Below are 25,301 nucleotides of genomic sequence, written 5' to 3' on the forward strand. Positions count from 1 at the left end.
GCAGCTGGAGCTGCTGCCACCGCGTTGGCTGGCAGGACAGCAGTGAGAGCCCCCTCCTTGCTCTCCAGGAACATCTCACAAAGTTCCTGCTCGAATAGGAAACCCTGTCCCAACACACCTCCCCTAACGCAAGGGGTTGCCGAGAGGTTAATAGGAGACGAATAAAAGAAACTGAGTTTGACCGGCGTCCTTAATCAAAACCCTGCAGCATCACTTCTCGCCAAGCATTAGCAAAACATTCGCTATAGTGAGACCTCGACTCAGACAGGCTAATTCTTTTTTAAAGCCCCTTCCAGTCCAAGCAGTGCTGCCACTACCTCTCTCGGCGTGGTTCCGCTCTGCTGGCCGGTGCGGGTGGCCCTGCTATTTATGGGTTGCTTCTGAACAGAACAGCACATTATTTGGACGCTGATACAGCAGCTGCGTCTACTGAATTTCATCCATGAGATTTCATCTCAATAGCACGGGCTTGCAGCATGCTATGGAAACGTTATTCAGATTTCTCCCGGCTGTCCCTTAAAAATGTGCCACTCAATTTACGGAAGATTAACGTCGAAATTCACATCAGCACGTTCACGCTGCTTCTTGCCAGGTTCTCTGGAAAACTCTCCCATCAGCAGTTAACGGGAGGGTTTAGCTTAGAAACCAAGCACAGCACAAAGCAAAAAAACATGCAAAATATTTACAGCTTGTTTGGGCTCAAACGCAAGATGAGACGTGGGGTCGGCGTCAACTCCCAGGAGCTCTGCTGGAAGCACGGTGGGGAAGCTGGGGGCAGCCGGTACCGCGGCAAGAGAGCAGGACCGGCACTCAAGATTCGGGTTCTCACCTCAGCTTTGACCCTTATCAGGAAGGTTTTCTCCATCAAACCCCTTTTCCTTCTTTGCACTCCAGTTCATCTCCCTACCCTGCATGTTTGCTGAGAGCACTGCACACACACTGCCCTGGGCTCAAGGAGACTAACAGGGTCTTTTGGGAGCCAAGTGCCTCGTACATGGGTTCCTCCATCTTTACAGGCAAAGCATGATCTAAGAGGGGGAAAAGTGCAGTTCTTCCACACCAGATGCCAAGCTGGTGAGAGCATTTTGCTTTGCTAGTAGCAGGCCTGATTCCCTCTTCTTCAGGGAACACTAAGTTACGTTCAACCTACACACATCTCCCCTTAGTACTGCTCTTGCAGGGTTTTCTACCTGCTCTGAGTGTGCCTCATCTTGAAACTGAGAACTACACATGAAACATTTACCGAAATTGCCAAAAAGCTACTCCACTGGGCCAGGTCGGACAAACTTGAAGTTTATCTAATCGGCAGATGGCCGGAAACCTGTCCCGTCAGCGACAGCACCCAAATGGAGCGCTCTGCTGCAATTTGCTGTATCGTACCACGCATTAGAGCCATTTACGGCAAGGCTTTTCATCCCCATCCCGTCGCTGACGTACAGCCACGGTGGCGGCTTTCCTGCGGAGGCTCGGCCCCAGCACAGAGCAGGGGTGATGCACCAAGCCCGGTACGACAGAGAGGATCCACACAGCGTCTGGTGTAGCGCTGCTCTCCGTCTCCAACAGACTCTTTTTCACCACTGCCCATTGGCGCAGCTTCTGATGAAGGACGAGACAAATCGCCTCCAAAAGAGATTTGCCTTCCCCATCGGAGCCCGCCTGCGGGATGCTGCACAGCTCCGACAAACATGAGTCAAGGCGGGGGTGGGATAAGGGTCTTAGCAATGTAAAGCTAAACATGAAGTGCAACTGGCAGCGCAGTGCAGCTCAATAGCATTTGTTGTCACTAGTCCAACGACATTTTGTACCTACAAAGACCCCAGCACGGACAGCAGTTCGATACAGTCCATTTTTATTGCAGTGCCTTTTCACATTTTCATCTTTTCTTTGAATACAAAACTGCTTGGCTGTAAAATAGAAAATCACTTCTGTACAGAAGGAGGACTCAAAGGAGAGCGTGGAATGGATTAATTTGTCTCTTTTACCAAACACAATGGTATCTGTGTTCAACAGATTACAAATCCTTAGAAAGCATTTTTCTTACCGGTCCATTCCTTGCCAGCGTCCCCATTACGCTTAGCTCTGTAGGGGCTGCAGTGCCCATGAATCTTCCTTTCCCAAACTCACGGAGCTCGCACAATGATAAGGCAATTGCAAAAACATGACAGAAGGGGCACTGGATCTCATTGATTTGTCTTCTTAACAGAACTCAATTTCCTTTTGCTGTCAGCCTCTTAAATCCCTTTGAGAAACGCTTATAGTGTTAGAAAATAGGTTTTTTTCTTAGTATCTGGTAAAGCTGAACTTGAATCATAGTTGTACAGTACAGTACACAACAGCCAGAATCTCTTTATTACTTAGGAAACTATGTAGTACAAAGTATTTTCTATACCACAATATATTTATCGTGACCCATATTTACATATTCTATAAGGCTATGTGGAACGATATAAAATTTTAATCTATACAATAGCTCCTTTAAAAACAGGCTTGATACCGTCATGTTAACATGGAAAGAGAAAAATCCGTAAGCCATTAGACCTTGTCTCTCCTTCTCCTCCTCCAATCCCACCAGAAGAATCAAAATTTATTTCAGATGGTATTTTTGCAAATATACTTTGAGCTAAGAGGATGGCCGCAGGAGGGGGAGAGGGGGACACGGGTGGCTGGGCGTGCTCAGGAACAGTGCTCACCATGACCAGCTCTTTCTAACCCCACCTCAGAAAGGATGCCCACCATTTACCCTCTCCACTCGTACCAGTGCAGGCAGAACTAGGCTGGACCAGAGGTTCCTGGACTCTGCGGTCCCAACTGAGAGGTCTCAGAACACTGTATGACCAAATCCACACTAAAGTTCCACGGAGGCCGATTTCTGCCCCAAAAGCCCTGTCCTCCCAAAAAGCCCACTTTTGTTCCTTTAATTCACGTGAAGATCTAGGAAAAACACCTGATAGCTCTCATGAGAGCAGAGCTCAAGTCAATGAGAAAACAAACATTTGCTTTTCCTTCACAACATTTCTATTATAGGACAGTGAGACCTCCACCTCCGGCACTCACCCCAAAGGCAGTGGCTGGGGTGACTTATCCAACACATCCTTCACACCTTGGGACCCAGGGTGGGCTGCAGGCTGCTTTGCTGTGTCTACACCACGGGCTTGCACAAGTGTCCTTCAGGAAGGAGAAGACAGCGATCTCTGACAACAGCATCTTCTTTATGCGAGCACAGTTACGGTGACAACACTACGCTTTTACTGGAATAGTTTGGGGGGCTAGCTTGGCAACAGCAGTAACAGCGCTGAAAACACGGCTCCAGGAGCTTCTGCACCTGGATGCACCTTCCACAGAAGAGCCACACTGCGTGGCAGCATGCTGAAACTCCCCATCTCCCAGCAAAACAAGCTACCCCAGGAGAAAGTGTGGTTTTACTGTTCGAAGTTAGGTATCTGCAGTAAGTGATCATCAAACCCCTTCCACCACACGACGTGTGGAACACACAGCCATCTCCCAAAATACCACGTTCGACTGACTTTACGATTTTTCTCAAACCAGACACAGCCTAGTCATTGCTGGCAATCCTGCTCTCCTCCCGTGGATTCACTCTGACCGCATTCGGGGTACCACACACACAGAGCATATTTGGGCTGGGACCACCGGAGTTCTGGATACGCAGTTCCGCTGGCTCCAGAGGATCAGGTTAAGTCTGCCAAAGGCGCTCTCGCTTCCTACATGCAGTAACACTAAGGGCAGTAATACTGTAGTATCGGTAACAGATTTTTTTCACAGTAAGGGGAAAAAGGCATAGAGACAGAAGTGCCTTTTACGAGGGCACAGACTGTTAAAGCATTGTATTTAAACTATTTATATGATATTTGTCTTAGAGCTGCCCTGATCCCCACTAAGCTATTTTGGTATATCAGCTCTCCATTTAACACCTTGACATCAAACCACATCCTCAGTTTAATACCTAAGACAGAAGGCATATTTCAGCGTGTTTGCACAAGTACTAAAGGTTATAAGCTAACTGATGCTGCTGCTCCAGATGAAATGGACGATTAACAGTTTGCATTTATAAATCTGATACACAGTGCATTTAACAGTCTGCCAGTAATTGTCTGCAAACAAATAACAGGGTGAAGCAAACTTCTGTGCAAGCCAAAAGGTGGGGGGGTTAATTCCTATAGGGCCACTTTATAAGAAGGTTTCAGACTTCAAAGGCTGAAGAACAGAAACGCTGCATTTTTCTCTGCAGGAAGTAAAACCAAAGCAGCAAGACTCTGGAACAGCTACTCAAATTAAAGGACTCAAATTAAAGCTACACAGACCTTAAAAAGGTGAATTTGCAAACAGAAAAATAAAAAGGAAGAAATCCACAATTGGGGATTCCAATAAAAAGAAACAGAACGGCTGTGTAAATGCCCAAATGACAAACTGAAACGGAAGGAGGATTTCCGGTAATAACGAGAGAAAAGTGAAATCAGAAAAAGAAGTATTTCTGAATTCCACAAACCACGTACTTTCACTTTAAAAAAAATATCACTCTACTGATGCAGCTTTTTAAGCAAGCAAAAAAAGCTGAGCAGCCGTGAAGGAAGGGACGAGGGCACTGCACTCCACGGGGAGTGCCAGGATCTCCATCATCTTTGTTATTACTCAGACACTGTTAGGACAAGAGCTGAAACCTGCTCTGAGGTAGGTTCCAGTAATTAATGAAAAAGCATACCCAAAGAAAGAGCTGAAGCTGAGAGCTCGCTCCCATCTCGTATTAACAGCAAAAAAAAAAGTATGTGGCAACAAAAGCATTGAAAATTCAACAAGCATTATTTGGAATTAAAATAGAATTGCATAAAGTGTATTACAGTATGTTCTATCATTTAAGAAGTAATAACATATTTATAGATCTTTTATTACACAGTGATAACCTGAAGAGAAGGAAATAGATATTTAATCCATGTACAACATAAAGAAATGATAAGAGCAGAAAAAACACTTTTCCATTCAATAACATTCTAAAGATGCTTTTTAATTAGACATTTAAGCATTAAACATTTCTCAGTAGTAGGTTAAACTACTAAATACAGTAAGTTTCAGTGCATTGTCCAAGCAGATGTGGAAATGCATACACATTCAAAGGGCTTTGTGGAAACCTAGCATTAATCCTCTCAGTTTCCTCAAACGCAGAGCAAACACTGCAGGTACAGAATTTCTGGCCTTCACTTATTAGACCAAGAACCAGTAAATCCTCCAACTATTGGTAATGCAACACTGTCAACCCGCTGAATTCGAAAATCAAGCCTCTGTAAATATTCTCATAAGCAGGGGGAATTTACCTGATTTCTAGATACTTTTTAAAGCAAGCCCCACTTCACTGGAGTAAGAAAAGCAATCATTCTTCTCTCACACCTGCAAACGCTGCCTTCAGGGCTGACCGCAGTGTGCGCGTCACACGCAGTATGCAACTGATGGTACCCGTCAGTGCTGCCATAAAAAAAAAAAATCCCAAAGAGACACATACACAAGCTTATCTCTTCAAGAGTCGCCTTTTCCACCACCATCTGAAGAAAAGGGATGAAGAAAATATGTGCAACATTTTAAAATTAGCTAAGAGGAGCTCTTTAACAGTCTGGTTGACTGCATTCAAATGGAAGTCCATCTCCCATTGCCCAGGGTTAAAAGCCACACAGAATGAAACACTTGGCAGAAATCTGGGGTGATCGTTTCTTAATTGGTCGCAGAAGGGGCTGTAAAACTGTAACAGCGGCAACAGCTCTGATGTGAAGTAGGGCAAAGCAGCAAGTAAAGATTTTTTACATAAGAGAAACTTATCCGTGTCACTTCCATTAAGTACAGGGAGCTGCTATCGGAACTAAATCTGGGAGAGAGATACGTGCATATGGGACTTGTCTCCTGACATACTGCTGTTATTTCCTACAAGCAGACTGGGACTAAAAATCACCTCATCTGTGACTCCTCCATGAGAAGAATTGGCACATGGCTTTGGCAGCTACAAGCTTGATAGACAGCAGACCAGGCAATGCCACTCTGGCTAGCAGATGCACCATTGTGGTAACCCCACATAAACCAAGCTTTCCGAAACGCTGATCATAAGAAAAAAAAAAAAGAAAATGAGTTCAAGTGCAGGTGCTTTATCTTTAATATCTAGAGAAGCCCATCAGCAGGACACGGGAAGTGCAACGCAAGGAGCAGTGTCTGCTCCCGCTCCGGCCCCACACCGCTGCCACGCTGTCCCACGCGGCTTTTGGGCTGCCGGCGCTGCGGGAGGCTCTGCCCAGCCCTGCGCTACAGGAGGGCACCAGAGGAGGAGAGAGCTCCAGTCTCGCTTCCTTCTTCCACATTGCTGCTTTCTTAGTCGAGTCGAGAGGAATACTGATGCGACAGAATAACCTCCCTCGTTGGGCTACATCTTTAAAGGTTTACTGAAAAGAGCACTTACTTGGGGAAAGAATAAAGTATGTCTTAAATGGACATCTTGGTTGATATTTCAGAATCTGTTTTCAAAGATACTAACATATTTGAGATATAAGTGATATTCATCACACCCGTGTTATGCATGAGATATCTATACTGCTATTATAACATCGGTCTTACCAAAAGAAGAAAAGTAAATAATCTGAGAAACTGAAGATCACATTTAGGTTATCCCACAAAATCAGCATAAAAATAAAAACTTAAACCTGGTATTTACAGATCAACAAATAAAAATATGAAGTGGGACTATCCAAACTGCTATTAAAGTGACATTCAACAATTAACTGGAACCCTGATATGAGTGTAACATCCTCCCTCTTCCCTTCCTTTTTTGTTATAAAAAAAACAGTATTTACATATTTTATTTTTTTTTTTTAAAGAGAACTGGTTGACATTATTGCTTGATCCTTTTTAGGAAAGACATTCCAATGAAGCAATTATTCCACATGCTGACAAAACACAGAATATACCATTTCAAGAGTGACAAAAGTTAACATTTTGTTCATCTAAAAATTATATTCATCTGCTAGGTCAGCAGATCACATGTAAATATAAGCCAATCAAAAATACATTTTACAAAAAATAATCAAGTTTCCTTTTTCAATATGGCAGTAAACATAATTTGTTCTTTCACTCTCACCTTCCACAAACTTCAGTCTAAATAGGAGCTTACTATTTTTTCACAAAAAGAGATAAATTTGATTAGAATTGTTATTTTCATAAACAAACACAAAGCCCAGCCTTACACCTGGCACGTCTACCAAAAGTCATATTTTTGAGTTGCTGAACACCTACGCGGAAATGCAGTCTTTGTTCAACAGTCAGGGGACTTTTCTGGTGCACAGCACTCCTAGATCAAATATTACAATCTTTCAAGACTTTCTGAAGTGCTAACTACGAACCACCGGTTCTTCTTCCAGGCAGGTCTGAAGTGACTATCCTCCCATATCTGAAAAGATACAGCTTTGTATTTGACTATGAATATCAAGCAGCTTTCTCCACAAAACAGGAAGGCACCATGCACATAGCAGTTGAGGCAGGAAGCAAACAGCAGCAACATGACGTGAATTTTAGGTTCAGATGAGTTAAGGCTTCTGTTAAACTTCTTTATCTTCTTCGAGTTAGAATCACTATCTGGAAAGAAAAAACAGCAGCAGTGGAAGTAATGGTATGACACGGGCAAGAAAGCAGTCAGACCCCTCTCAGTGTCTGTAACAGGAAAGCCCCCACAAATGCATATTACTGTTGTAGTGTCGTCTTGGTGTCATCCTATTTAACGCGCTAAATGCTCAAGAGCTGCCCAGAATACTGCTGAAACGAGATATGCCAAGGTTTACAAAATGTGCACAAGCCTGTTATTCGTTGTTCTTGCTTGATGGCAGCACTATGAAATCACAGCACAAACAGATTGAGTGTTGTTTCAATAAAAATATCTGCAGAGAATCAGTGAAACTGTATCACCTGTGAATGAAAACTTCGCTTCTACGAAACCTGCTCTGCCTCAACACAGAATTACTTTACATTCCTGGGTGTACATTTCATAGTAAGCCCATTTTAATGTTTATGCTTACAGAGTTGTTATATTGACACATTAAGGAAACATTTTCCACGTGTGTTTTTATCACTGCACACTTTCATTTAGCAAAGCCCCTCTTTTGGTCGGAAGATACCTTTTCAAACCTGATTCTCATAATGGCTCTGTCTCTTCTTTGATTTCAGCTCCTTCAGCCACTGAGGAGACTTTTCTTCTGACCTAAGATATAAGAAAATACTCTTTGTTCTTTAATTGTGAAAACCCATTACAGAAACAAAAAAACGAAATATACAATTTCCCCTACAGCCTTGGGAAGTCTACTTGCGTTATTTTTCTTTTTCCACCAAAACGAGTATTGGCATCTTTCTGACACTGGTGGAAGTCTCTCACCTGTCCTCCTTCTCTACACTGGAGGGCAGCAGTCTGCTACCAGGAGTTCCAAGCTGCAGTTGTGGTTTAGGGGATTTGAACAGCTGAGCAGAACCTATTTCACCAGGACTCTCAGACTCTTGTCTTTTCCGCAGTTGGGCCTAAAAAATAAAAATAAAGAAACGAGCTCCTTTGTAAGACAGCATTCAGACTTTTTTTGGAATGCAAAACAAAACTCAGATTTATAAAAACAAAAAAATCCACGCCTGAAATCAGTGAAGAGATTCCATATAAACCTATGCAGTTTTGAAAGCATGTTTGCTATTGCGAAGCTCATTTTTTTCCAAATCACAGTATTTCTAACCAACAGTTAAAAGCGAGAAAGATAACTGCAAGGTTTTTCTACACATCACCCCCCCACACCCCACCCCACCCCCCAAACAACATTGTCATCTTCAGCAAAATTTCCTAGCTCCACTCCTAGAGAGAATCTGCAGCTACTGAACTGGTCTAACTCTCATCTGATGTGTTCTGCCCATGTTTACCTTGAGAACAGAGTGGTCCATTCCTGGAAATACGGGAAGTCTCTGAGCTTGTACAGAAGATGATCTCGCAGTATGCTGTATCTTTTCTTCCTCATCAGAATCTTCCTGTTGCATAGTTTTCTTCTCTTCTAATTAATTGTTTAAAAAAAAAAAAGCAGAGGGGGAAAAAAAAACACTAGTCAGCAGGCTTTTCACCTATACCTTGTTCTAGATCTCTCATTCCATTCAAAAATGTATTAACAGTAATATTAACACACCACAGGACTGGGTCCAATGCTTCAACAGAGATCAAAGCAACAAAGTACTCAGCAACGATTTCTTGCTGACAGAGATGAGGGAGCAGAAGGTACTCCTAATTTAATGAATGTTGCTGCTTCTAAATATCTCACGCTCTGTGATCAACTGAGATTAATTTAGATTGGAAGAGACATCTGAAAATTATCTGGTCCACCCGCTGCTCAAAGCAGGGCTTTGATACAAAGAGGCTGAGTAGCAAAAGTCTGCATACTACAGGGAAAGATGCAATGGTATGGTTGGCTTTACATGCACTGGGTCTTTAGTTGATAATTACACTCCAGCTTCCAGTACAGCATTTCTTATCAAGGTAAGCCTTCAAAATATTTTAGGTCTGTTAGACCTGCACCAAAGCAACCACCACACAGATAACAGTCTTTCCATTGATTAGGAGGCTACGGACGAGATCTGTTTGATCACACATTCTTCCCTGTATTCATAGGCTTTAAGGGAAAGCAGAAATGGCAGGTCACAAAACTGACTTTTTTAATAGGTTCCCTGAGTTACAAAAAAAATCACCAGCCTCTCTAAAGAACAGGCTGCAACACCAGTAATTCCTCCACTCAGGGCGTATCAAAAGGATATCTGCAGCATATATCACCATAGCACCAAAGTGCTGTGGGTACTAAATCGTGGATCTATAACGGGTGCGTGCATTAAGCCATTCATTCACTTCCATGAGCAAGGATTTTCAGCGCCCGATGCATTTCCTTATTGCATCCTAAGGAATAGTACAGGCCAGGAGGGGGACATTTTTAATAGAAGGGATTTGAAGGAGTTGATTTTTCCCTTAACTAGGCCTCTTTAGTCCTGTAGTACTTATAGAGGCTAGAAAGAAAGAATATTTATGAGCACCTATGGAATATGAACAATTACAGTTGCTCTTATCAATAACACACAGACAGGTATAAAGAAAGTGCTAGAGAATGCATCCAACCGTAGCAGTTTCTAAACTCAGTATTTTCTTAGTGAAGAAAATTCTCTTAAGTCAGCAGCCAGAAACTAAAGGAAATTGCATCAAAGCTCTCCTTCGCCCTGGTCTTCTGTAGGTCTGGCGACTGCGGCTTCCCTCACTCCAAAGCCTCCAAGGAACAGAAGGGAAGACTTGATTTAGAGGATGACCCAGAGGTGGGAAAAGGAAGCTGTTGTTAAATCTTGATGTAACTTCAGGTATGTTAAACCATTCAGAAATTCCTGCCCTTACAAGCAAGTTGATTACAGCTAATTATTTCAGATAGTTGAGGGATACCTGTGGAATCTTTAAACATCCAGGTATTATCTGGTTCTTCCGTCAAAGAAAATCTGTTTTCAAACTCCAGCCCTCTGCTTCTTCTAAGAGAGTGGGAAATAGGAGCCCGACGGCGTCTCTTTTTGCTGAGCTGTACACGCGTTTTCAGTGCACTGGAGTCCAGAATAGTGGTTTGCTATAAAAAGAAACAAAGCCTTACTTTCAACCAGCCTGAAAATAAAAGTCACCTCCTCCACAATGATTTCCCAACCTACTTTAATGCATTAACCCATTCAGTTTAATTAAACTATATATGTTTGCCTGATTATTATTCTTGTAGTTACTTAAAACTATATTAAAGAGAATTTATGATGAGTGTATGCTACGCTGTGGCTAACTGGGTTCAATGCTGGTTCTTTGATCTCTCTTGGCTGTGGATGTCTGATCTGCATGAATTATTTTCACTAAGTTAATAAAAAAATAACTGCAATAAATAGGATTTTGGTTCCTAGAGTGTTTTAAGAATACAGGCTTTGCTAGCTAGCAACAGCTGTAGGCCAATAAGAAGACTGGGATCTAAAAAGAGCAACTACACAAAATTCTCTTGTAGCAGAATGCTGTAATTTCATTGTTCTGACGGGTTGCCATCCACAGAAATTTCAAGCCGCTCACCAGCAACAAGGAGACTGCAAGTTAAGTGTCATGGCATTCAGAAAACTTCTGTGATCAGTCATTTCAAACACATCCACCCCTGTGCACGACAGTAAGGCAGTAACATTTACAGAGCAAAAGAAGGAGCTGTAATCCTTTTATTTATTAAAGCAATTTGATGTTAGAGACTTGCCTGTAATCAGCAAACATCAATGAGCCTCCTCTTCTTTGGAAGATGTGTTTTTATTTCTTTTCAAGAGATTTCAGGTCAGGAATAAACTACTCATTAAAAAAACAGCATATTGCCAGCTGTACTTGAAGCTCTTAATGTTTTAAAGAGACACCTTTAGCTGTCCAGGGAACAGCAGGATACAGGACCATCTCCGCTACCTGCAGAACCACTGACAGAGAGACAAAATGCCATCCGCACTGTTCTGGGCTACTAACGCTTCCTTTACAGAGCAAAAAGTGCACTCGGGATGTCCTGCCAAAGGATTATTAATGGATACCAAGGCCAAGGCATATGCAGTTAGGGATCTCAAAGCAATGGACCACCAAACGTGGCCTCTGCTTCAGAGCCGGAGTGGGCTGGAAGATGAGAGCAGCACCTACTTCGGCAAAACACAGGTTTCTGGAGTTCCCCGTAGATGGCAACACCAGTGGAGTACAGAGCTGGCTAAAGGCACTTTCGAACAGCCCACGCAGGAAGCAGCTGTGATTTTAAGTCAATTCTGCTGCACCAGGCCAAACTGCCTCCAGCACAAACCTGCTTGCATCCTTCATACATTTTACAGAGCAGTCTACTCCTCAATTCAGAAGGTGTTATGGCACTTCGACAGGCAAGGCAGTATATCTGAGACCTTCCTAGCAGCTGCACGATCCATGTAAGTTGGGAGTCTTGCACTTACCAATACATCTGTCATTAGACATTATACAACAACAAAAAAAAAAGTGCACCAACTCTTACTAAAGAAAAAGCAGTACTTCCTAGATGCTATACTGAAAAACTACAGTTGTGTTAGTGCTTCCAAAGAACACTAAACCTCATCTAACTGTGTATGGCCAGAAACTACTGTTGTTATACTAGCTGCAAAATTCTTAAGTGTGAAAAAAATCCTTTAAAATGTAATTGTAAGCTACTACAGAAAGAGACCAATTGTAAATAAGAAAAATATTAGTAAATGCCTTTATAGCCTTAAAACCGCATGGCTCATAGCACAGCGGTCACTAGCTATTTGTGTTATTTAATTATGTTTCCAATGTTCACAGAGCCATTTAACTCTTCTGTTACAGCTCACTGAGGAGCAGAAAGAGAAACAGCAACTTTGTTAAGCCACTGGCAGACATTATCCGAGGCCAACAGCTTTTTGGAATCTCTCAGAACCTAAGCATTACAGAAACTAGAAGAGCTTTGTAGCTTTGATCTTAAACTTTTCAAGCAGGAAGTCAGCTGGGAAAATTCAATGTGATAAAGAAAAGGCAGAGGAAGATTGAATGCAAAGTTTCCAGAGGATACTGCTTTGCAGTGCTTCACACAAGTAACAATACAGTTAACACAGGAGGAGAACTTCTGTTTCCCATTATGGTAACTTACATCAATGAAAGAGAAATCAGTGGTCTTTTCATCGGGGTAGGTGTCTCCTGGAGGAGGTAAATCGGTCCCATCAGTAGAGTCCATGTCAGTGCTGGAACGGTCCAAACTTGTGCTCCTTTGGTCTCTTGAGAAGTCATGGTGATCAACCAGGGAGGCAGGTTCCGTTTGAGAGGACAGTGAAGACGGGTGGCTATTTGGAGGTTGCTTTCTTGTTGAAATGACATTGTTTTCCAAGGAAGGAGATTCAGGCACAAAGCTGCAAATTAAGAAAATGAAATCTATGAGACTTCAGGGTAAACAAACACATGCAAGGATAGTTTGGATCACGCATACTCAGCAGACGATAAATAAAGGTAGAACTGAAACTACAAGCTACAAGTAACCAAGGCATCTTTGGAGGCAGCAGGTACCAGCAGCAAAGCTGTGGATCACTTTCATCATCACAGCTTTTTACCCACATGGATTCACAGTGTATTGAATAATGCAAATATGCAGATAAATTGTAATAATTTGACTGTAACATGCTTTTATTGCTTGGGGTTTCTCTCCCCCAGCACAAAGGCCTGTTCAAATATATACACGCAAACGAGATGAGGGAAACAGCAAGCTGCTTAAAAGCCCTAACCAATTTGCCCATTTGATATGTAACAGCAGCAGACCTTACACTTTGGCACCGTGTACACTTGAAAATATTGTGAAGGGTAATACCCTGCTTGCAGGCCTCAGGCAAAGAGTAACTGTTAAAAGATTCTTCTCCTTGCTCATCAAAAATTATCTTAAATACATATAAATGCTTGTAAATACAAAACAATAAATACTCTGTTACCGTAAGTGAATTCCTGCAGGACACTACAAGCTACCTGCAGCCCTTACAGACACCTCTGTTGTTCATGTTCCCATCTTTTCCCTAGGAGGTGCTTTTTAATATTTACATATCAAAAGTATATTTAGATTATATTTATTTTCATTCATATTCATCTATTTTTCATATATTATTATACTTATATATTTATATTTTTATATATATGGTAGATACAAGACTTGTATGCGCACTTCCTGAAATCACAACAAGGCTGTGTATACACGTCTGGACCTGAAGAAAATGTCAGTGTTCTGGGAATGGCCCTAGCCACCACGGCAGCTCCTGCAACAGTTTGTGCTCCACGCATACCAAGCGGCAGGTGTGAGTAATTTCCATTTCACATGACTCCAAGGAAAGTGAAGCATCCTCAGCAGCGCAGAGGATTTAAACATTTTGGGATGCAATTTTTAGATGCTAATAGACATCGGATTTAAAAAAATTGCATCCCTTGTGTCCTGACAGAAAGAAGCGTCTCTGTTGATGCTATCCTGAGATCAACAGCTCCTCCACTTGAGCTGTATTAGATTTTTATTTCTCTTACTGCCTCTGGTTTTGGTCCATAAGACACAAGGAACACAAGTAACAGTAACCCAGTGAACCATAATTGCCAAGATGTGAAAGAGGAGAGAGGACATTGCTAGTTTAGGTGGATCAGATCCTATTGGAAAGTTTAGCAGCTTTCAGGCAACAACGTGATCACACAGAAGTGCTACAGGCTCATCGATTCACTCTTGACAGGCAGGAGGTCTGCTGGCTTCACAGTGGGTGACTTTAAAGCATGCAAAGAGTGAACTGGCAGGGAAGGGGACTGGAAAGGGGCAAGAAGAGGGCTGGAAATCACTGCAGAAAGCTCTGCAGGGGAGAGGCTGAGCCAGTGCCTCTGGACTGGGGACGGCAGTAGGGACAAATGCCCTGTGCTCCTCCACCATGCTCATTCGTAGCTTGGAAACTAACCTGAGAGATGCCCACGCAACTGCGGAACTGGTTCTCTGAACCAACCATTTTCCTAAATTCCTAAAGAGCTTCTCTTTTATTTCAGGATTTATTTCAGAGAGAGCTGCCCAGCCAGCCAGCCAGCGGTTTTTATCTTTCATGGATGTTAGGGAGCGATGAAGGGAGAGGTGGGCAGCAGGTGGCACCCTAAGGCAGGGCTCTACGAGCAGAGGCTTTCCGGAGTGCCTCGGGGAGAGCACCGAGGACGGCAGGACCTGCACCCCAGTGGTGTGATGCTCCCAGTGTATTCCTAGAAATCTTCCCTTTGCCTAGACTAACAGAAATGAGTTGTAGTGTCGGGACTGAAAGCTGTATACAGTTATGTGTCTCCCTTTGTCACATAGGTTGGCGTATTCCTTTAAGCAGCAGGAGACTGTAGGAAACACAGTAAGACTCTACTGTCAGTAAAAATAGGGCTGTCTTGCTTCTAATTTTAGGAGTTTCTAGTTTAAAAAACAAAAAGTATTTAAGGAGTTCAGGCTTTTTTTTTTTCCCCCTCTGCTTAACAAGAGTCTTTTGTTACCAAACACCTTTTTTTGAGCAAATATCTAGGAAAACTATTCTAAAACCAAAACAATCTGAACATGTATGTATGAATATATGCACATTTTTTAAACAATAGACCTTATTATTTGGTACAGTCCACAGCGATAGCAATCTTGGGAGGAAAACACTCAGGAGTCTACTGTTGAATAACAACTTTCTATCAAGCAGCAGTACATGATATAATTTCCAGTCTGGCAGAGCAAACACTGCACAGAGGGTTTCCAGCACATGAGTAGAGTCAATGCCCTCCTTCAGCAGTGGGCCCCAGGATAATTAAGAAATGGTACTAATGAGCTCCAGGGGAAAGTTTTCGTCTAGTATTTTTTGCTTCGAATGATATTTGGTATCTGCAGCACTAGGCTTTCGATCCACTAGAATATGGAAGAATGTAGAGATGAAAGACAATCTGCAGACTTATCACCGTTCATGGAAATTAAAATGTATACTAGAAGGATCCTGCCTGATTTGTGTATCTCCAGAAAGCCTCTTTCCTTCTACACCCTGGGGCTTCAGCTAATACAACTCAGTGCAGTTTTTCAAACTGAAATATTTGAGAGTAAGCAATGACAGAAATACAGATGAATTTACACCGATTGGTGGTTTCTAATACAAAAACCTTTCTAATGGATTCTCCTTCGGAGCTCTTGCACAATTACAGCATCGTTACACACTAAAGACTGCGGCACAGCTAATCACCACGCGCTGCAAGGATGACTCGAGTACAAACACTCTGTTATGCACAGTGGATTCTTTCCATCTGAACAGCAAATCAGGGGGAAAATTCCCTTCAGAATAATGGTCAAATATTGAAATTTAAAACATGTTTTCAGTTCTCATTACTGAGATGTATTATGCATCTTTTTCTACTACTTCATTAAGATTTCAAGTTTTATGAGCATATCTGTAAGCTACCAACAATGTTCAACAGGTATCATACACATACAGATACTTGCTTCTCTGAAAAATTATGCTTCACGTAGTGCACACGAGTATCAGCAGAATGGTTATCACAAATATGCAATAAACTAAGATCAATCTTAAATTTAATTGCAATTAAAAGTGAGTTAGTTTTAGCAAGACAGTGCTAAAAGGCTATAAAGAATGTATCGCTTCACCATGTGAAATTAGGAGTCAAAAAGTGAAGGAATCCTACTTTTTACAGTAACACTGCTGAGGAGTCAGAATCAAAAGGCAGCTCTCACTACTTGCTTATGGCAACACACAAGAAATAATGTCCATTTAAAAATGCCCTTTTATGTTCTGTAACTGCAGATTCCCATCTATGGCAGGAAGCTGATACCCTATAGTGGGTTTTCTTTTCCAAAACTTTGTTGTAGTCTAGCTTCAAGGATTTGAAGAAACAAATAGCTAAAACCTTATGAAGTCAGAGCTGTATAGATCCATCATCTAAAAACACAGACCCTTTTCTGTAAAAGAGATTTGTTTTTCCTTACGAAGACTGTTCTGATCTAAAAGTAAGAATTTTCTATGATGTCAACTTGGAAAAGCTTACTAAAGCACTTGAGAAAAAATAAAAATAATAGCTTTTAAACAAGCTAAGAAAAATCCAATTAACGCCTCCAACTTAAACCATCTCCTTCCATTTTAAGAAGTTATTTGCCAAAGCCCATTGCAACCAGCCAAGAGCAGCCCCTTACGCTTATTCTAGTGGTGACTAAGTTCTAGTTGAAATCGATCTTTCCTCCACCTTCCTAGAAGCTTATCTAGCAAAAGGACCACGTTTATCCTGTTGCCATGTAATCATGGTTTTTTATTTTAAAATTCTCTTCCTCTCTCAGAGAAAATTAGTTCATTCACAGATGCATTAATGAAACACTCCTAAAGGGGCTAAAATAATTGCTTCATGACTCAAATACCGGAAAATGCCAGAAACTGGAAGTTCCTCCAACACAGCAGCAGTAGGCTGGTGACATTGTTTTGTCCCCCCATCACAGTGTTCCCCGTTTGCTCCCCGGGTGCCCTCCCAGGATGCAGGTAAGCGAGTCACGGTGCCTGTTCCCCCTGTGCGCTCTCAGCTGTGGGTTCAGCTTATGGCCAAACATGGGCCAGGAGGGCGTATCGGGGTGCGTGAGGAATGCAACACCACAGGCCATACGGCTGGCAAGATATAAAGTCTAAGGGAAGTGAGCCAGGCAAAACAGGAAAGCTGAATTATCAAAGTCTCCTGTCGGTTCCTGCCTCTGGGCCGAGCAGAGGATGAGACGACTGCCTCGGCAGCGGCTGAACGCAGAGACGTGCTCGAATTACCCATGGCAAGAGGAGGAGAACATCTGCTCTTGTCCCAGCGAAAGCCTTCTATTACATAAAAAATAAACTGCAAACAAAATGCAGTTTCAGTGTATTCCAGGAAGATTTCCATTATTAATTTAATATTTAAAAGTACGTTACTCTCATTCCTCTCCAAGTGCTTGAATTAATACACCAGTAATTCCCCTGCAATGAACCATAAGTCAAGCTAAAGCAGAGCAAGGAGGGTGGCAAAATGCTGAAAAGTCACTATACTATCATCATTACACCTGAAAAAAAGAAAAAAATAAACATTTCTTACAGTGGAAACTAAATTCCAGGACATGGGGATTGAGTTGAATACTTCAATAAACCAGAATTTTTAGGTGGAGCTTTTCTAATCAGGAAGAATCCTCCAGGTTTGAAATAACATTCAAACACTGTCTGTTTTGGAGCTGAGACAAGCACCTTTGTTAAGAAACCGATTTCAGAAAATGTCTATAACATACTGAAATCAAAGTTAATTTATAGAAGACTTGGATGTCACTGTTGGCATGTCACTTAGCTCACTTCCAAGCTGAAAGCTATCCCGATTTTATAAGCAATAAAATATTTATAACACACAGTTCTCAAGTGCAGAACACACCAAACATAATTGACATTAATGTCTGCTATAAGATCTCAACAAGTACAGCGTTAAAAAAAAAAAACAGGTAAAATACTATTTTCATACTACACTGAGCAGATAGGATATTGGCTCAAACAGTGTAGCTCAAGCTATAATTTACACAACAGGTGTAAATTATAAAAAAACCTCACAATTTAATGCTGTAGGTTTATTTCACTAAACCATTTTAATAACAGAAAAGCATCAGTAATACTATCTTTCATTCAATTGATATTCCATTTCATCCATCCTCCACTTCACCACACTAAAATGCTTCAGTTAGTGAGATGTGGACATCGTACCCCAAGGTTTATCAGGACACATTAAGAGGCTCACCCTACCATCATCCTGCTGTCGGAGCGGGTGCCTGGCATGCAGAGCACCCGTTTCAAATGGATTTTGCCGTTCAGCCTATCTGGTAGCACAGCTTTTAAGGCAATGCTAATTGGCATGGGAGAAACCCAAATTTAGAAAAAAAATAAAAACAAACCCCAAAACCGTTAGCGTACCCTGTCTAACCATAATCAGACACTTCCTTACCTACCTGAGCGAGAGGAAATCAGACAATTTTAGCAAAATCTTCCCAGAACCCTAGTTCTACCCATCAGAGGCACATATCACACAAGCAGCTAATCACTTTCTAAATGTGAAAATGCACATTACAAACACACATAAAGCATAAAAAAAGGTTTTACTACCTATGTTAATCTAGTCAAAGCTATTTGGTGTACTGATTGAGAAAAACTGTTTTTCCCATATCTTCTTTCTACCATTTTAGCACTAAAAAATAACATCTAACTTGTGTTTCACTCCCTAGCAGACTTGTTAAATCTATTCCAGTTCAAGCCGGTTTTGTCATTGCTTATGAAAGTGGTGATACTATGTTTTCACTGGAGGATGGAGTTTAAATTTCAAACCTTATTGCAATTTGCAGATATTAAAGAAATAATTCTTCACCTATAGACTAAAGAAACTGTATAGTCACTGAAACTGAGCATGCAACTTTAAAAAACCCATACATATACACACATGCGCACACATACACACCCAAAACAACAGTTTCTTCTCATTACTCAGCTAAGGAAAAGCTTGCACGCATGGCAGAAGGGACCTTGCTCACCCTTACCTGTCCCCACTGTGCTGCTGCTCATTCCAGGTACCGTACTGGCTGTCGAGCTCCTGCACGAGTGTGTCTGTGTCCTTTGCTCCTGGGGGCTGTCTGGAGAAGCACTGCTTCAGCTGATCCTGCAACAGAACAATTGCAACATTTCAGCATTCCTTTAGCCCTTGGCTAAATGATTAGCAGATTTTATTTGCGGTAGTGTTTTTGAATCTACCAATTAAACTTGGTCAACATAAAACTGGGAATGAACTTAAACATGGAAAATAGCTATAAACTCAGAACAACGATGCTCTACAAAATAAGCACTGTTTTCCTGGGCAAATAACCAGTTCTAGAGGCTGGAACTGACTCCCTGGATTTAGGAACTCCATATTGCTTTAACATTATTCTTCTCTCAGGTTGCACAAAGTTTTTAGAAGCACCTATGCAAACACAAAGAATTCTGCTGGGGCCTACATTTAATCTCCCCAAGCATACAAGGGAAACATCAACTCTACTGCTCTTTTCCCGGGTTTAATAAAAGGACCTTTTTTCTTTTTTTTTTTACCTCTTTCTTTGGAAGACATTCCGAATAAAAAGCATAGATAAATGAATAAATAAGCATAGTGCCAGACACTAGAAAGCCTTTGACAAGTTGATGTGTGCTAATGCAAAGTTCAAACACAATGTACAACATAGAAGGACAGACCGCGGTGTTTTTTCTGTGTTCTACTCTGACCTCTCATTTCCTAAGTATTTTTATTTCATAGATCTGCTACTTTCATAAGAGGGAAACAGTGCATTTAAGGACCCTTTCCTTTCAGGGGAGAGAAGTGGGTCAGCTGCTGCTGCTGGCACGCTAGATTTGCAGCAGACCAATGTTAATATGCTCCAGAATATAGCACTGTCAAATCTTTTGTTTTGCAGTTGTATTGAGATAGACACTGAAGTTAGATAGTTACTGAAATAATACATTGTGTGTAGATCATTAAATGTTAGCCCCTTTCACATTCATTATGCTGAACAAATACAAGTATGGCTTTAAGTGCCGTATCAACTTTGCTTATGAAGATCTCATCTGACAGCAGATTACATTGTTTTCCACCTGTCTTAAACTTTTTCTCTTTAAAAAAAAAAGGAAAAAAATAATAAACACCACACATACACCCTCAAAACCCCCTAGCAGAACACGCTGGTGGAAACTACCAACACATCTATTTCACTTCAGGCAGCACACACAAAGTAACATCCATATTCAATGAAATGGGATTCCTTAATATTATTGGAAAAAAAGAGACTGCATGTTTTCTTGTGTCCTTAATTTTGTAAGCCTAAAGAATGCTGCCTTAAGATTATAAAAATACTGACATTAAGGAAAATTCACCAACACTGATACTTGGCTACTGAAGAAGTCCTACAATGCTTGCATCTTTTGTAACAAGTTGCTTATTTCCCCAACCATACTATCAGCCACTGCCATCCTCCAGTTCTTTCATACCCTCTGCTGCTGACAAAGTGGTCTATTTTAATGCTGAGTGAAGTAAGCAACAAAAGGCTCCACCATTTATTCCAACTATTTACAATGCACCATTACTAGACAAAGTAAAATTCTCAGTTTCCAATACTCAAGTAAAACAGGGACTCAGTTTGTGAGTTACAAGGAAGAGAAGTTTCCTGCTTTTCATCTTCCAGATGTTCCCACAGCCTATTAATGCACTGGTGGCAACTCTTACACTTTATATATAGACACATACATGTATGTCCAGATGCAAGCTGAGTTCTTACATTTTTCTGTCTATTCCAGGTACAAGCTTTCAACCGTGAGCAAGGCATACACTTCTTCTAACAGCTAGGTGAGTGGCAGGGGAAATAGTCTTGTATTTCTTAGAAACCACCGGGCATTTCCTCCTACTTGGCTCAGGCATATGTTTTGTTTTCCACAAAATCCCTCTGTAGCTTCACGATTTCATGCTTTGCACGAGGGGACTAAGCTAACACTCCTGGGCTCAGGCTTCTGCTGTCACCTGGTGGCCATGTAACCTTTGGCAAATTGATTCACTCCTAGGAAAGGCACTAACAAATGCAAATCGTTATTCTCACTTTCCTCCCTACTGTCCATGCTAGTTCAGGGTGGGGTTTTTTTCAGCTTGATGCTTGTTATGAATTTTTTTTCAATCTCAATCTCACATTAGAAGCTACTGCATTCTTGTAAACAATATGAACAGAGTATTTATCAGCTTTTGCCACTGTCTGCACAGAAGAAGTTGCATCTATATGAAGAGCTGTAACTGCGGCATCTGGCAGTCTTAGGGGCAGCACACTCACCTCCACAGCTCTTGCCCAATACCCCTGAGTAACACTTGCTGCCGCAGACAGAAGATGACCCAACAGACACAAGCATGCTACCCTTTTTGTTGGAAGCCAGTATTTTCCACTTGCTACAACTACAGCACGTTATCTCTATGCATGGTATAGACTATTACTTGCAATTACTCACATTGTTTCTAACCAGACAATGTAGTCCAAAAAGCTCAGAAACAGGAATGGGAGCAGCAGAAAAGCAACTTTGTGTATTGCATTTAGGAGACATTGTTTATAAAAAGTGTGTTGTGTTATCATGAAAGTGATGGTTGTAAGGAGAAAGTATGCACAACCCAGATAATACCATTTCAGCAGCAACAGGAAAGAAATTTAGATGTAAATATATTGCTCATCTGAAGGCTCAGGAATTCTTAATAAAATTTTACATTGCAGACAAACTGATTGGCACATGCTCCTCAGTTTCGGGCAACATTTTACTTGATGTTATATATATTTGAACTTTGAGATGCGGTTTTATAACGAAAATGACACCATTAGCACTCAGATAGCGATACTCTATGCTAAAACCAAAAGAAGTCTGAAAAAAACCCCAACATTACTACTTCTGTAGACACTGGGAACTTAAATTCAATAAAACAAACTGGAAAGTCTAAATGTAAGGAATGAGACACACCAAATTCTAAGAGATTACTTTGCTATATCGAGTAATGTTACTGCATTTTGCTTCTGAAGGAAGCTACTTATTTCAGAGGATGACTGTGCGTCTTTCCCTGGATATCCCTTTCAACCCATACTTTTTAATAGGCCAAATGATTACTTGGAAAAAATAAACATTCTTTCAAGTCTGCGAATCACTCCTTAGGCTTAAACTATTTAAAGACTCTGGTTTCTACCAGCTGAGAAGAACTGCAGAGAATTTAATGCGGTACGATAACCTGGTCAGCTATCTGAGAGAAAAAAAGGTACCAACTACCACCAAAATAGGGAGAAGTAAGAGAAGCCAGTTCTCTCCCCAGCTTGTGGAGGAGGTGTCAGCTGGGGAGACCGAGGGTGACGCAGAAAAGCAATTTATAGCCTGTGCAGCTTGGAAGAGATGGCGTGTGTTGAAGAAGGAAGCAACAACAAACCAGAAAGATTATTCTTTCCAGTACGTGATTATTAGCAAGCACAAGAGTGATGAGTTTTAGCTTTTCTTTTGAAGATCTCTTTTTTATCACCTTTACCGCACTCCAGAAAGACTCAAGGCAATCTGGCAATACAGAAGCACTGGGCATCGGGACCTTGGAGGTGCCTGGGAAAAATCCATTCCCTTTGTTTTCAAAATGTTTAGTCTCAGTAACTATAAGCTTATTTTAAAGAAACAGTAGAGGTTAGTTAAAAAAAAAAAAAAGGGGATAATTTTCTCTACCTCCATCCTCTTTCAGCCTTCATACTCTCTGGATAGCACTTAATAGTTGCTATTAAACTTTTGGTTTTTTAAATACCAGTCAAAATTACACAAATTCTCTGAGAACTGTACATATGTACCATTGTGTTTTATGGCTGAGATGCTTTTAGACACAAGCAACTCAAATTAGATCATACAGATACATTTGCATTTTCTGGCACTAACATTTTACTTGGAACAACTTGATGTTACAGACAAAGAGCATGAATGAAGAACAAACTGGGATTACAAATCAAAAGCTTTAAAACATATGACAGACTGGGAAAATAATGTAAGACTTACTGAATGTACTAGAGTGACTATTTTTAGGTCTGCCACAAGCCCATTATATCACACATCCCACAGTGCCCTGTATCACATTAATTTACATAAAACCATAGAAGACAGATTGAAGCACCCTACCTGTTGCCTAGTAGAGCTTGCAACACATCCAGTGGCACAATAAGGTGCACTAAAGCCAGTTTTTACCCAAGTACTGGGAGGAAAAAGAAGGAAATACTTTCTGACATGTACTGCTCCCAAACATGACAAGTTTCTGCTTCATACTTTATTCCCTAGCCTAAATCCTAATTTAAAGCTTCTTCAGATGGATGAAAATGATTTTTTTTTTTTTTTTTTTAATGTATAAGCACCACAGAACAAGAGATCCTGCAAGATAAAGAACTGACACATCTGGCTTTGACTTTTGTTGCTCTTAAGAGCAGATCTGCTCTGAACAGAAGCTTTTTTTTCTGTAAGAGATAACTACCCATTATTAACTCAACAAATTTGTGCTAATATCTGTGATCCTTTCTCTTTCTTTATCCATCCCTTGGAAGAAGAAAACAAAGTTGAAAGAAGATGTGTACAACGTGAAGCTAGGCCAGATACAGCCATTCCTCAATTAACAGAATATTCATGATACAGTAAAAACAGTCATTTCAAAGGAAAAGACAATAAAAAGAGGGGTCTGGTATCTTCTTAGCACACAAGATATGAAAATTCCTAATTTGGGTTTATTTATAACCACAGAAAAATCTCCCCAATCAAATAAATACTACTCTCACTCCAGTATTCAAATGCTGTAATTCTCCATGCTTTGATCTTTAACTTCATAATTCTTACACCAGTAGCCAGGAAAAAATCAACTTAATTTTCATATGAAACAAAACAGCCGAGTTGTATACTGATTTGTCTCTAGTTCTTCTAAAATGAGACACGATGATTATGCCTCTTTTGCTACTCCCTTGGAATTAAGCTGGGTTTGGCAATAGTCCAGGGCTGATTACTCCTGCAATTTCCAGTTCCTGAAAATGATGCACACACAATATTGGTTCTACTAGCGCAAAAATTAACCGTAAATGTATGCATTCATTCTTAGTTATGTGAAAAACTTTTGCACTGATGTGAAATAAAGAGCTGGCATATGAGGAATACCAGTTGAAAGAGATCTCATGAGTCAGAATCTGCACAGACAGTTTCAAAAATATCTTTGTTTGCAAAAGAGACAGCCAAAATGATACCCCACAGCTTGAAGTGCAAAAATTAAAAGTTAAAATCTACTGGCATAAATTGAATATGAATAGGTAATTGCACAATGGAATGAAGTTTTGATCATCTGCCTTGTTAATACAAAACTCAAAGAGAAAAATTTTTGCTAATTTCTTGAAAAGCTTTTTTTTTTTCCTTTCTCTCCTATTTTTAATTAAAAGAGGTCAGAAGTTTGGTCAAATTGCCCACATTCAGAACCCCCCTACCCCTTAAGTGCGACACTGCACTTAAAGGAGAGTTTACAAGTCCTTACAACTGCAGAAAACCATCCCAATTGTTCCCCTGCAATATGCCAGGAAGATAGCAATACACCTTATTCTATTAAAATTTTATTCTATTATTTCATAGTTGACTCTGCTTTGCACAGGATGCTGGGCTAGATGACCTCCAGAGGTCCTTTCTAACCTGAATTATTCTACAATTATTCTAATGATTCTAAGGATTATTACTAAGAGGTAAACTATATATTTTGGACCACTAACAGAATTATCAAGAACATAACACCGTATCAAAACCAACCAACCAACAAAAACCACCACAAAAAAGAGGGCCTTAGAAACTACACAACATTTCACAACTCATATTCTTTTTTCTTTGCATCTAAATGCCAATACAGCAAGTGGAAAGTCTAACTTTATGGAATCAGCATCCTAGGATTTCCATATATACTTACTATCCGGCGAATTAGTGCTGCCCACAAGGAGTAAGTCATGGTTGAAGACCAACGCTCCAGTTAGTTCCTAGCAATCAGGCGAGAATATTTACCGACTCAGCGTTTAAATAAATTGTTGAAAGGAGTAACTGCCTTAGTATAACGTCCCAGTGCTACCTTCTGCCTCCCACCCCACCCTTCAAACTGCAGTGACAGATAAACAGTTCCAGGAATT

At 40.9% G+C, this 25,301-nt stretch overlaps 2 protein-coding genes across 4 annotated transcripts in view; both read right to left on the reverse strand.

Moving 5' to 3' along the window:
* Positions 1–5,325, reverse strand: part of LOC103925648 (beta-crystallin B3-like) — an 8,915-nt gene extending 3,590 nt beyond the window's left edge. Inside the window, 1 exon segment of the mRNA XM_009334388.1 lies at position 5,325. The gene's annotated coding sequence lies outside the window, so the exon portion shown is untranslated.
* KIAA1671 (KIAA1671 ortholog) overlaps positions 4,833–25,301 on the reverse strand; it is a 58,136-nt gene continuing 37,667 nt past the window's right edge. For 2 of the 3 annotated variants that reach the window (XM_009334385.1, XM_009334386.1), the window contains exons 2-8: positions 19,140–19,258; positions 12,699–12,954; positions 10,475–10,649; positions 8,932–9,059; positions 8,408–8,547; positions 8,154–8,236; positions 4,833–7,617 (exon numbers count right to left, since the gene is read on the reverse strand). In XM_009334385.1, the coding sequence (XP_009332660.1) occupies positions 8,158–8,236; positions 8,408–8,547; positions 8,932–9,059; positions 10,475–10,649; positions 12,699–12,954; positions 19,140–19,258 (897 nt within the window). In that variant the 3' untranslated portion in view covers positions 4,833–7,617; positions 8,154–8,157. Of the gene's footprint in view, positions 7,618–8,153; positions 8,237–8,407; positions 8,548–8,931; positions 9,060–10,474; positions 10,650–12,698; positions 12,955–19,139; positions 19,259–25,087; positions 25,245–25,301 lie in introns of those variants that run through there. The other variant, XM_009334387.1, reaches the window with a different exon arrangement.

This window comes from Pygoscelis adeliae, unplaced genomic scaffold (genome assembly GCF_000699105.1).
Source record: "Pygoscelis adeliae isolate BGI_AS28 unplaced genomic scaffold, ASM69910v1 Scaffold262, whole genome shotgun sequence".
In the NCBI taxonomy this organism is placed as follows: domain Eukaryota; kingdom Metazoa; phylum Chordata; class Aves; order Sphenisciformes; family Spheniscidae; genus Pygoscelis; species Pygoscelis adeliae.